This window comes from Colletes latitarsis, chromosome 1 (genome assembly GCF_051014445.1).
Source record: "Colletes latitarsis isolate SP2378_abdomen chromosome 1, iyColLati1, whole genome shotgun sequence".
NCBI classification, from domain to species: Eukaryota; Metazoa; Arthropoda; class Insecta; order Hymenoptera; family Colletidae; genus Colletes; species Colletes latitarsis.
This window is the reverse complement of record NC_135134.1, coordinates 37,698,581-37,712,591: the sequence shown is the minus strand read 5'-3', so window position 1 is coordinate 37,712,591 and position 14,011 is coordinate 37,698,581. Positions and strand designations below refer to the sequence as shown.

General features: G+C 35.3%; 1 protein-coding gene across 5 annotated transcripts in view; it reads left to right on the top strand.

Moving 5' to 3' along the window:
- Window positions 1–14,011, top strand: part of LOC143343882 (nephrin) — a 391,538-nt gene that overhangs the window by 120,212 nt on the left and 257,315 nt on the right. For all 5 annotated transcript variants that reach the window (XM_076769253.1, XM_076769262.1, XM_076769225.1 and 2 more), the window contains one exon: window positions 5,010–5,048. In XM_076769253.1, coding sequence (XP_076625368.1) covers window positions 5,010–5,048 — 39 coding nt within the window. The remainder of the gene's footprint in view (window positions 1–5,009; window positions 5,049–14,011) is intronic.

Sequence of the window (14,011 nt, the reverse complement as noted above, 5' to 3'; positions counted from 1 at the left end):
CTATTTTAGTCTCTAGAATCTCCGATTAAAGTTTTCCCAGGGATGGCCGAACACCCTATATTTTACTTTGTCAAATTTATTTTTTAATATTAATTTATTGAAGCAAATTTTATTTGTGGATTCTGTCATTCCAATTCTTTTATTTTTAAAAAATAATAATTATTTCAAACTGTGAGAATTGCAAACAATGCCAAGTATTTTTTATTCAAATATTATCCCTTCAGTACGTAGCAAAGCTAGAACTATGGACAGACGTATAGTGGCTCCACATTGGTCACATTAGAATTAGGAATCTTGTTTGCAATTAAAAATCGAATCGAAAGTTGAAAGTACACTTTATATATATTTTATTTTGCCAAATTTATTTCTTAATATTAATTAATTCAAATAAATTTTACTTCTGCATTCTGTCATTTAGTTTCTTTTATTTTTAATTTGCCTTGATTATAATAAAAAATTCCTATTACTTAGTCGTTGGTATTACGAAACGATGTAAGAGGACTGTAAACAATGTCAAGTATTTTTTATTTAAACGGTATCTAGTCCTTGGTGATTTTTGCAAAATTTTTTAGAGATAGAAATTATATTTTTGAGCTTCTGTTTTCTGAATCAATGCTTCTAAAATCAATATTCGATTTATCCCGTTAAAAATTTGTCAAACATGCATGTTTGTCAATTTTATCGAATTACCGAGAAATGAGAAAAATGGTCTCCTGTCCAGCACGAGCGCAGCAAATCGTACAGCCGTCTATGAAGTTTGATGGATGAATTTGCAATATACAGCGTGGTCTGTATTGTTGAATAAAATTTGTTCGTCCAGATTTTTTCAAAAGCCTTTAACCATTAATTTAAAAAAATCGTATTTCTAATTGCAAATTAGAACTTTTGCTGTGCGTGAAAATGATGGCTGTCTCTATGGGAAATCTATCGAACCGTGTTTCAGTAAAGCGCGCGCGCGCGTGTGCCCCGAGCAGTTTCCAAATCGATTTTCTCGAAAACGAAGCCTCGCACGAAAAAATTCTATTCCACGTTTTCGATTCATTTTTTCATGTACAATTACTTCGTATTCAATTGTACCACACACTGCGAAATATTCTGTATATTCGTACGCTTTCACAAAAGTAGAGGAAACCTAATTACCAGTCGTCAACCTGATCGACCTTTGTAACCATGGAAACGATGAAACGAGCTTTTCAAAACCATCTTTTGTCTTTTATAAACATTAATAATATTATTTTATCCCATGAAACTCGTTTATACGTTGATATAAAAATGTATTATTCCAATTGAGCTTTCGTGGGTTGTAAATTCTTATTGATAATGATAGCGCATTCGAATGGCCGTAGATTACAGCGTAGGAAGAAACGTTGAAGATATTCGGTGCATGGAAATCCATAGGTACGGTTGCACAATATCCAGACCAGTTATAATTTAGAGGCAACCGCGATAAAGGGATCGCGATAAGGGAACGTCGAGAGGTACCTTTTACCGTTTCTATATTACTCACATTCATTACGTTTCGGGCTGCATATATGGAAGATTAAGTTTCTACGTCCGTTCGGCGGATCGCTTTGTTGGATTCACAATCAGCATTAGGGTAGTTCGTATGGCGGAGTTCATATAACTACTGTTGGCACGCTGTTACTGTGCTAAGTTACACCGGTCAGAATCGATAGGTAATTCCCTGTTACAGGAAATACATGGAAACACAACTCACGAGTTCGTTCGCTCACATTTTAGCAAACTGAATCTTTCTCCAACTCTACCTTAAAATGTAAACGTTAGTTCTCATTGGTAGAAACAAGGGATCACAACTTCTTATATTTAACAAATATTGACGTTCATAAATATTAAGACAATTAGTCGAATTATTAAACTTTGGATTACTGAAAAAGAAAAATTGAATTTCAATATTTTATATACATAAAACATTATAAACATTAGTTCTCATTGGTAGAAACAAGCGATCACGATTTTCTTATTTTTAACACATATTGACAGTCATAAGTATTAAGACAATTGGTCAAATTACTAATCTTAGGATCATTGGAAAAGACAAATTAAATTTTAAAATTTTTCGTTCGCGTCTAATTTATATTTGTCATTTCTACTTACACTGATTTCTAAGTAGTTTTTCTCGCAATTAAACCCCCGAACGAATAAATCTTATTCTTCTTCTTCTACTCATTTTATCACGTAGAATTATCGAGACTGTGTGGAATTCCAACATATTTCATCCGCGTCTGATTTATATTTGTCATCTCTACTTACACTGCTTTCTAAGTAGTTTTTCACGAAATTAAGCCTCCAAATGAATAAATGTTATTCTTCTTTTCCTATTCATTTTCTCACGTAGAATTATCGAGACTGTGTAGAATTCCAATAAATTTCACTCACGTCTGATTTATATTTGTCATTTCTACTTACACTGATTTTTACGTAGTTTTTCACGAAATTGAGCCCCCAAATGAATAAATGTTATTCTTCTCCTTCTACACATTTTCTCACGTAGAATTATCGAGACTGTGTAGAATTCCAATATATTTCATCCGTGTCTGATTTATATTTGTCATTTCTACTTACACTGATTTTTACGTAGTTTTTCACGAAATTGAGCCTCCAAATGAATAAATGTTATTCTTCTTTTCCTATTCATTTTCTCACGTAGAATTATCGAGACTGTGTAGAATTCCAGTATATTTCATCCGCGTCTGATTTATATTTGTCATTTCTACTTACACTGATTTTTACGTAGTTTTTCACGAAATTGAGCCCCCAAATGAATAAATGTTATTCTTCTCCTTCTACACATTTTCTCACGTAGAATTATCGAGACTGTGTAGAATTCCAATATATTTCATCCGTGTCTGATTTATATTTGTCATTTCTACTTACACTGATTTTTACGTAGTTTTTCACGAAATTGAGCCCCCAAATGAATAAATGTTATTCTTCTTCTTCTACACATTTTTTCACGTAGAATTATCGAGACTGTGTAGAATTCCAATATATTTCATCTGATTTATATTTGTCATTTCTACTTACACTGATTTTTAAATAATTTTTCATGAAATTGCACCCCCAAATACATTTTATTCTGATTCTTTTCCTTATTTTCTCACGTAGAATCATCGAAACTGTAGAATTTCAATATTTTGTAGGTTTTCGAACGCCATAATCGTCGACGTTGCTTAAGAATATTAAATGTTGGTTATCATTCGCTGCACGAATATTGTATCGTACATAATTAAACAGGAAGGTTTATATGTAAGCAGAGCATTCGATAATTAAAAATTATTTGCATTCTGCTTACGTATTATGTATATATGTGTTGTTACACCTCGCACCTTCGTATTTATCTTTTATTCCATTATTTCTTATTCTCTACATGCAATTACTTCACAGCAATTAGTGAAATTAAATCTGCCCGGTAGTTGAATCTTTGTTTCGCTTCGTTTGAAAGTTTTGAAACGCTTGAAACTTTTCATTCGATCTAAGTGGAATAGGCTAGGACCGCGGGTGGGCGAGAAATGCAACGTATATCGCCAGTATTCGTTGTATTTCAATTTTTTTAAAGGCCTGAAAATAGTTTTCAGTTTTCCGTTTTCCAGCGGAACAATTTCCTGAAGCATTCGTTCCAGGAATATCGTTCTACTGTGTGGCTAGCAGAATCGATTCATTTAGATAAGAGCATACGGTTCGATTTCTCAAAATAGTGCAATTGCACTTGGCAAGCGCATCGTTGCATTCATGAAAAGAGCAGAGGAAGACATTGTCGGTTCCATTTAATGTTGTCCCTAGTAATATTTGTCTCTATCTTCGACGAGACAAGAGGCATGACCTGTCCCAATCGCTCGACCTACCCTGTATATTCCAACCTAACCCAGTCTAACCGGAGGGTGCGTGAAATATCGATAACGGTACATCATTTTCTACTAGACTTCGCATCCATTTCGTTCCAGTTTCGATTCCGGGGAACTGGAGCTGTCGCGATTTTTGAGTTCGCCCTTTTCACAGTTTTGACGTCGACTAATCGCGTTGATGCTGCCATTATCGCCCCCCAACTATGATTAGCGACGCATTATACGCACTGAAAACTCGGAAAAGATCGGGAGTATTTGGAAAAATAGGACACCGTATTTTGATTCTCAATATTTATGGCTTAAACTTGTTTTCTTTTGTTTGTTCAAAAATAAAAATGAATGTTCTACAAAATTTATACGAAATTATGGAAAAATTCTGAAAGAATAAAAAAAGAAGACAAGTTTGACAGCTTTATTTTTTTAATAAGTTATACACGAAACGTATCCTTTTTTCGATGTAAATAGGCCAACCAGTGTATAAATAAATTATATTATTATCATGAATATGGTAAACGATACGCCTCTGGGGGTTCTGCATGATAATACATCGATTTTCTAATTATTATTAATTTTCGTTAATATATACTGCTGGAACTAATTACAGGGTCACATTCTGGAAGATGTTACTAATAACACAAAAACTTAATATGTGCAATTTTAATCGAATGTTTACTATAAATATGAAATCTATACTGTGTAGAGTTAAAAAGATAAGTGGAAAGAATCTAAGCGTGAACGGCCACTCCCCTAAACGCCCACATTTTCCATCGCCGTTCACTATTGGCTGACACGGTCACGTGAGCCGTACGGTTGTGGCTGGAGGAGCGTCAGAGGCGGGGACTGGGCGTTCCCCTTTCTCCTATGCCCGCCCACTGGTCATCTTTCCAACTCTACACAGTACGCAATCGTTCTAATAATTTTTCCCCCATGAAAGCTAACGAGTATTTATAATACAGAGCGTTCGGTTTCGAGTTCGTTGTCCCGTTAGTTTGCCACCCCTGAAAGCGACCTTCTCCTACCCCTGTCTTGAGTACTTGCTCTCATACCATACTGTAATATACATGAGTGTCAGTTATTAAAATCACGTAGTTATTTATTTTTCATTCGTCTATGATTTCTTATGATTTATATATGTTTTTGTTACAGGGGGCCCGCGAACATTTTCTGCTAGGCCTTACCGAGGAGGTTGGTTCGTTTGTTTGGTTGATGGTTTGCAATTAGGATTAGACAGTAGATTTTTTCTCTAAAACGCCGCGATCCTCTTCCTCGATTTACCATATTTTCACGCGTATCTATCGCTACGCTTTCACTTCTATACTTCACATCTATAAATTCAATGTACATGTCTACGTACTAACCGTATTGTCTTTGACCTTTACTCTATATATTTCTATATCTGTAATACCTTTCTTTTTCTATGTACCTCCTACCTTCTTTTTCTCTGTTCGTCTCTAACGCCAGCTACAGGGCGTCCCACGAAGCCGGGTCGAGCCATAGTTTCAAAACAAATTGAAAATGTTATGGATTGGATCCGTTTCGTGGGACACCCTGTACAATATAGAACATAATCCAGCTGGTTAGCGCAGCGTATGGATCTGTACGCTTTTTTTGTGTCTGTGTAAGTAGCCTAACATGCATCTAAATGTACGTACTCACAGTTAGGCGACTTTTTGCCGACTGTAACAAGCTTCGACATTATCGAAATAATGATCATCAAAGTAATATGAAAAATGATCATTCATGTAATGTATCACCCTCTTTGGGTAGACGTTATTTAAAATTCTAATGCATTATTTTATTCGAACAGTCAAATGATTTTTTAAAAAATTATTTCAATGAATTTTCACTTGAATAAAAATAACTTTGAAAACATTCGGAATTCAAATGTGACGATTTATTGCAGTCAAAGTGAAAGTTAATCGGAAAATGAATTTGTTTCTGCCATTACCACAGCCATCCTCGTGAATTTCGGTTATTTATATGTAGCGGTAAATGTCCATTTGAAGGCTCTAACATTTACGACAATTTTTTAATGGAAGCTTTGCTATCGGTTTTTTAATCGTTTCTCCAGACCTTTTGTGTTTCGACCTACTGAGCTAGTTTACATCTAGCGTTTGATACGTGCACGAAGTTCGTACAATATCCCAGAAGAAGGGATACTTAACCAAAATAATCCACTACTGTGCATACTTTTATACAATAAAAGTAAAGAAAAGTAGATTTAAAGACGACATCGTTATAATTCTAAGTATAAAAAACTTTATTAAAATATATAGGTTGCTCCAAAATCTGTGGGAGTAATTTCGTAGGCAAACTCAGCACACTAAAATTAAAAAAAAAAACATTGGAGGAAAAAGTTAAATTTTCCAAATAGAATCTCATATCGTTTTCACTCGTATCAATTTCTCGACTAATTTTACGCAACGAAGTATTGCATTAAACTCATTTTTCTATCTGTTATTTATTATTGGTCGAAGCGATCACGTGGGTCGAACGGTACTGGCTGGAGAACCATCGAGGGTGGGGATGGAGGCGTGGCGTACGGGACACTCCCATTGCCCCTGCCCCACCCACTCATCTTTCTATTATTATTATTGGTGAAAGTGATCACATGGGTCGGAAGGTACTGGCTGAAAACCCATCGAAGGTGAGAATGGGGGCGTGGCGTACGGGACACTCCCATTGCCCCTGCCCCACCCACTCATCTTTCTATTATTATTATTGGTCGAAGTGATCACATGGGTCGAACGGTACTGGCTGAAAAACCATCGAAGGTGGGAATGGGGGCGTGGCGTACGGGACACTTCCCCTCACATCTGTCACGCCCACTCATCTTTCTTCTAGTTCTACATAGTATACACGACCGAACTAACGAGAGTTTTTCTTATCGCGTGATAGAAGAACGGGAACAGTCCCGGGCTCCGTTTTTGTAAGAAACTTTCGTCGTTAGCATTAGTTCATTAATGTTTAGATACGTGACCATGCCATTTTATTTCTACGCGCGATTCGTATGCACGGTCGTGTTTGTGCTCGCATCGCGCGGAATTGGGTTAACTTTTTTCATCAGTGTTCCCCGATGTTGGTTATCGCCGGTTGGCTGGTTAGCATGGATACCGAATTCGTGATTACATCATTAAAATTTGGTATTCAAACACGTCCGTTCGTATTTTTTTTACTTAGCTGCGGAATTGTAACGTTCCCGAGTGTCTTCTTTGTGCCTGACAGTAGTTCAAACTTTCACATACAGAGCCCCATTTAAATTTACACTTTTATTCCGTTTTATTATTCTTGTTTTTTAACTGGTTCGAGGAGTAAAATTTAAAACCATTATATGGTTTAAAAAAGAGAATATTGAGAGCAGTTTCGTGAACTTTCCTTTTGTATGGAGAAGTTGCGTAATATGTTTCAAGTGAAATTGTATAGAGAGAATTATTGAAAAACTTTCATCGAGCACACTTTTGCTACAATACTCAGGTTTCAAAGTACAGATATTTTTCCTGCTGTTACGTCAAAAAACGATATGCATCTACGTTCGATTAAATTCTCGCGAATATTATATTAACTATAATATTCTAATTCTGTTTAATTTTCGTTCGATTAAATATTTAATTTCGCGGAATTTAACGTCTCGAAAATATCACTAGACTCAGTTTTTCGTTAAATTTGTTCCCTCGAATTTTAATGGTTACAGAATGTTTAAATTTGAAATATTAAAATACGCACATTTTGTTTAAGATTAAAATAATTTGTGTCTTAAATTTTGCATAGCTTTCGACGTGGTGATTTGTAATAGAAAAGAATTAAAGGGAGTTTTCTATCATCGTCGAAGGTTGTTTTTTGTCGCACAATAAAAAATCGACGTATCATAAACTCGCGACTATGCGAGACTTCAGAGGCTACGGGATTGCGGTCTGGTATTCCAAATTAAGGACACGTTGGAGCCACTCTGTATTGTGTACCTGCGTGTTCTATGCAGTATGCATGTGCACAGCTCATGCAAAATTTAGGAAACCGCCCAGGAAATCCTCATTGACGTTCTCGCAGTCCTTCGTCTGCAGTCCTCCCGGAATACTAACTGTGGAACACTGAATTTTTCGAAGCTATTCCTTAATTAAATATCAAATCCCCCGGAAAGATCTGCTTGAAAAATCAGATGCAGCGAAACAGAATCTGATCGCCAATGCTAATAAACAAATACGTATTTGTAATTGAAACGCGACGGAATTTGCAATTTTAGGGTCGGTCGGGCTCCAAAATTCGACGAATTAATTTCCAGTTACGTGAAAATTACGAATGCTCGCGGAACGAATAAGTAAACGATTCTGTTTATTGATTATGTCGTGTTGACAAGCGATTTACGTAATTATAACTTCAAAGTCGTGCCGCGCCACTGAAATGTTGCCTGTTGATCGACACGGTCCGTTGCCCCTGGATGTATTTAAATGTATCATCGAAATGGTCGATGAAAAATTACTCGACGAAGCGATTTTGAACAAGAAGGACGGTAACGATGATGACGACAAGATTGTCGCTCCACTGACGCCTCAAGTAGCGAGTCTCGTTGCCTGGGGCGGCAAACATTCAGGACATTCTCGACATCCATTGTCGGTACTGTCGACGACGACGTCCGGCGATGTGCACTCGACGACGCTCCTCGCGTTCCTGGTCGTCGTTTTTCCAAGACAACCGCTCCGGTGTAAAATTTCAGTGCGGGTGGAAATCAAACGAGATATCGTTTCGAGAAAGAATTCAAACGGCACGTCGAAAAAGGAAAAGAACATCGGGAACGTCGCAAATCGACAGGCTGTTTCTCAGAACGATAGAACGATAATTAAAAGTTTCAAAAAAATTAACATCACGCTTGTTCGTCTTCTTCTACACCGCAGATAAAATTACTTAACACTTTTTGCGATCTCTTCGAATATTCCTATTATTAAAACGTTAAAAATTCAAAGGATACCTGCATACGTCATTTCTAGTTGCACGAAATACTCTGTATATAATAATAGAAACGTGTTAAAAAATGTATTCCTCTACTGTGTTTTCTTTCGACATAAACGTGGAATAACTGCATCGATCGTGTAAGCAATTTGGTATTCGTAACTGTAATTTGTAACTTTCTATTATTTCTTTATGATTTCTATATCGAATATTGTTTGTAGAAAGTTCAAGAATACACGGTATTTCGAATCTGTGGGATACGTCTAAACGTATAGATTCTACAAGAAAAATGAAATCGAAAAGTCCTTTACGATTTTGCAATTGGAGGTTCCGTTTTCGAGATACGAGTCGTTAAAGTCTGTGTGTGACTCTCGGAGCGCGTGACGTTCGCACACGAATGGCGCGCGTCAAGGACGACCACGTACACGAGAACTTTGACCGCCCATATCTCAAGGGCGAAGCTTTGAATTGAAAAACGGTAAAGAACTTTTCGGTTTCTTTTTGCACGAACTTATACATCCCATCATTTTGAAACAGCCTGTACGTCAGCGTCGATTTCGATAACAGACACACGGATGAATATTTGCTGCGACTGAAATCAATAATAATCAATAATAAAGTATGTATAATATTCAAATGTAGCAAGTCGTTTTTATAACATGTGTTAAATTATTCTATAACAGTATTTCTCGAACTGCTGTTTGCGCATCTCTGGGGGGCCCGCGAACGTGTCGGTGGATATCTGTGTGCTCTTAAACGAAAGGAAAGAACCATATGTAATAATAAAAGAGGAAAAAGGAACACTGCATCTGGTAGTATTTTATTTTTATTCGAAAGACCTGTTAAAATGTTTTCTGTCGTCGGTACTGGGAACATAAAAAAGAAACAGGAGGTAAAAAGCTTGAAAGCTTGGAGTGGTTTGAACTCTGTAGTTTTGTCAACATTACTTTATATTTTTAACATATTCATCGCTTTTCGTTATGTGTCTGGTAAAAATAATAGATTCTAACGAACTACAATATATTGAATTTTTTCCTTGTGATTAAATATTTCTCAGTAGTATGAATTTGTTTATACAAAAATTAATTAATCACTGAATAATATTAAAATCCATTTGTCAATTTTTGACATATTTATTTTCTTCAAATTAAATATTTTTATAGCAAGTATAATTCGACTTTCGAACAATAATGTTTATTTATGTATAATAACTTTTCTTATAATTATATTTTGCTTGTCATGAATTTTGTTATATACCCAGTGACGATTAATCCGCCTTCTATTTCATTTGTACGTCTCATTGTTTTTACTTTTCAACAAAATTGAAATTCAGTTACGCGAACTATGCGCCGTAGGAAATTGAATTTAGCTGGAACTAGATAAAAATTGGATTGTTACTCACACCTTTGCGAAGGAAGCTGTCGAACATCGGGAAGAAGTAATCTCACGTTCGATGTTTTAGAATAAAAGTTATCAGGACGTGTCAATACTGGATTTAATCGCGTTTCAATTTTTACGTCTGTGTCGTATTGGGTAGTATTCTGTATTAATTGTCCAATAGGACTGGGTGTAATTGTTTTATTTCTCAAAACATTTAATTTGCCCTTTATAACGTAAATTAATTCGAATTTTATTAAGTTAGAGTATTTATTTATAAATAAATAATTCTTAATGATCCTCAATTCTAACTTTCGAAAAAAGACATTATTTTGCGATTAAATGTGTTATTATGGGCAATTGTTAAGAAGTGATTACTATTGTAGATTACGATAACGCTTCCTAGTAAAATAACGATCGGCCGCTAACGAGTTCGTGAAGAGGTTCGTTATGATCGATGTTAATAATCACAATTGCCTAACAAGGGTAGAACTCAAGCCACCCCCTCACAAACTTTAACCTACTTTCGCAGATAATAAGTTCCTATAACTGTGTCTAAATTATCAGGTGTAATATACTCGGCGAACAACATAACATAATTACGTTAATTATTTCCGGAATTATTATTTTTGTTCGACTTTCGTCGTTAATTAAAATTACCAGCAATTTTTCTTCTCTGTATTTTATATATTTATCTCTCTATTTTCAAATAAACAGAGTTTATGCGATCAAAATATTTACCAGCAAGAGTATTATGTATCGTTATACAGGGTGTTCGGCCACGCCTGGAAAAAATTTTAATGGGAGATTTTAGAGGCCAAAATAAGGCGAAAATCAAGAATACCAATTTGTTGATTGATGCTTTATTAAAAAGTTATTAACATTTAAAGTTTCGCCTGTAGAACGGCGTGAGAACAGCTGCGTGAGAATGAAAACCACTATCACGCGTACGCAGCTGTTCGCAGATTGCCGTTCTACAGGCGGAACTTTAAACGTTAATAACTTTCTAACGAAGTTCCAATCAACAAATTAGTATTCTTGATTTTCGTCTTATTTTGGCCTCTAGAATCTCCCATTAAAATTTTTCCCAGGGATGACCAAACGCCCTGTATAAAAATTCTGCGACGAAAATATAAAACAATTCCCGTCAAAATATTTAGTTCTTCTTTTTTTATTTCAGATTTAGAATAAACGAATCGATACGATGTATTTATGGGAATCTAATACTCGAAATCGCCTAAGGTGATCGCGTATCGCTTCTGCCGGTAACTATCGGTAACTCGTTCAACTACGTATGAAAATTCCGCGATTGTTTTCGATAGAAGCGTAGTCGTTCCACCTACCGGTATTCTAAACGGGAGTGCTCCAGGCGCCGTGACGGATAATCTACGTAAATTCCCTGAGAGAAGAGTATCGCGTCGTTTAGTGTTCCCAAACATTCGCGCATAGTTACGATCGACGGGCTCATTTTATCATTTACGCGAACAACGCCCCGTTCCGTTCAAGTATGCGTCGACTATGTCGTCGTTTTAGATATTTTAATCGTTTAAATAATTATTTTTAAATAGTTACATGTTTGGCCCGTTTTGGCTTTTGGATGAACAAAAATAAATGCAAGAAACACGAGTTGTTTATGCGATTATTAATGGGAGAGATATAAACGGATTGTAAATTACGAGAATCCTTTGTGTAGATCGAGTGAAGGTGAATCTGACACTATTGGTCCGGCGAATATTAAACGCCATTATATTACGACTGGCAGATTGGATTAACATGGCTTACGCTCATAAGCCGGGCTTGGTTTTACGAGTTAAGACGTGCGTACCTTGTGAATACGGAAGCTGTGAAATTAATCAACGCATTTGTAATGCCAGGGTAAATCATCCATAAATAAAAAAAAGTTTTATCGGTGTATCGAGACAATTTATAATTATAATTCGTAACCGACAGTGTGATTTACTTTTCTGCATCAATTTCGGATAAAATGAGAATGAAAAGCAACGAGGACGATTACCAAGTGTTTTTAGATAGAACAATATTTTTTTATTATTTATTTTTCAGCGGAATAATTTTACTGGTCCTATAGTAGAACGAGTGTAAATATTTATTCAAGGATAAATAAAATTGTTTATTTATTTATATTACACTGCAACATAAATAAAAAAAATATTCCACTTAAAAACACTCTTCATCATCGTCCTCGTTACTTTTTATTTCAAAATTTAGGGCCGTTCGATGTTATTTAAGGTCAACAATTAGCATATACACTAACATGATAACTATCAGTTACCACAGAATTTCTGAAGCAATTTTTCTTCCTTCTCTTAATTTTCAGAAGCCAAATATAATTTGAGTTATAAATTAAAATGCATAAAAAGACCATATAATTCCTCTGCACGCTCGTTTCTATAGCGCTGTAATCTGTTAAGGGGAATTGTTTGGGAAATGAAATAAAAATATTGGGTTTATTATAGTTAAACGAACCGGTGTTTACAAAGGACGTTTACCTAGCCCCGAAAATTCGGAAAATTTTTGAACATTATGTGTGCGGGCGAAGTAGGTCAACCGTGATGCAGAACCATTTTTCGTCGGTGCCATAATACGGTTTGAGGGGATGAAATCACCCCTCGAAGAAAATGCAGATTTTTCTTGCCCGTGGAATATCTTTCGGGGAAGAGAAATCGAAAGAAAGTTTAATCAAAAGCTGCGTCTTCGTTTTACGTCTACAAAACTGCGAACAAATAATTGTCGAATGATCCATGCCCTTCGAGCGCTGTTTTTCTCGATAATTTTCTCACAGTTTTGCAAACGCAAAAATAAGATGTAACTTTTCTTTAAACTTTTTATTTTAAAGAAAAATAGTCTGCATTTCTTTCAGTGACTAATTACTGAGGATCTTCAAAATTGAAATTAAAATTAAAAGAAGGAACTTAATCGTTGCTCATTCGGCTGGTACTCGAAAACTTATTATCGTCTCAAAATTAATTGCACGAATCGTCTAAAAAACTTATTAAATTCGTGTTGGTATTAAAATTCTTACATACCATAAGTTCGTGGCGTTCGATATTCTGAAATTTACGTGGATGAAATTTGTAATTTAATAGAGAACAAACAAAATTTGTCACTAAAGGGGATTTCTGAAATTTTAAACATACCAGCATCAACGATTCATACGAAATTTTCTTGGTCGTGCTTGAGCCCGTTTACATGAATATTTTTGTTAGCATATAATAAAACCGAACCTTACAAGAGGTAGTATACAAGAATCTCCAGGCTTATTAAACAATTTGAAAATTACATTTTAATGAAAAGTGTTGAACTACATTTTAATAAAAAATCATAGTTTTGTAGCGACGATACAATAGCTTAAGGAAAAAGTTGTCGAACAAGAAGAGGTTTACTGTTTTTCATAAAATTCCATAATATGTTTAAAATAAGCTAACTAGTGTTTTGAGTCACTGTTGGAAGCAGCAAGGCCTCACCTTTAAAATCATTATATTTTAAGTCGATTCGGCTTTCTGTTTTAGAGATATCATAATTTAAATAAAAGAGTAATTTTTTAAATTCCACTCTCTGTCTTACAGAAGTCCATTAACGCGTATTAGAAGTACTAAAAACTTTAGACACGTACAGTTCCGAAGCTACTAGTGTTTTATTCATTATTGAGCCCTGTTGAAAGCAGTAAGGTCTCCCCATTAAAATAGTTTTTGATTTATGTCGATTCGAGTTTCCGTTTTGGAAAGTGTAATTTTTTTAATTTTCACTGTCTATGTCTGTCTCTGTCTCTCTCACACACACACATAGGACGTAGTGTTTCCAAGAATTTACTA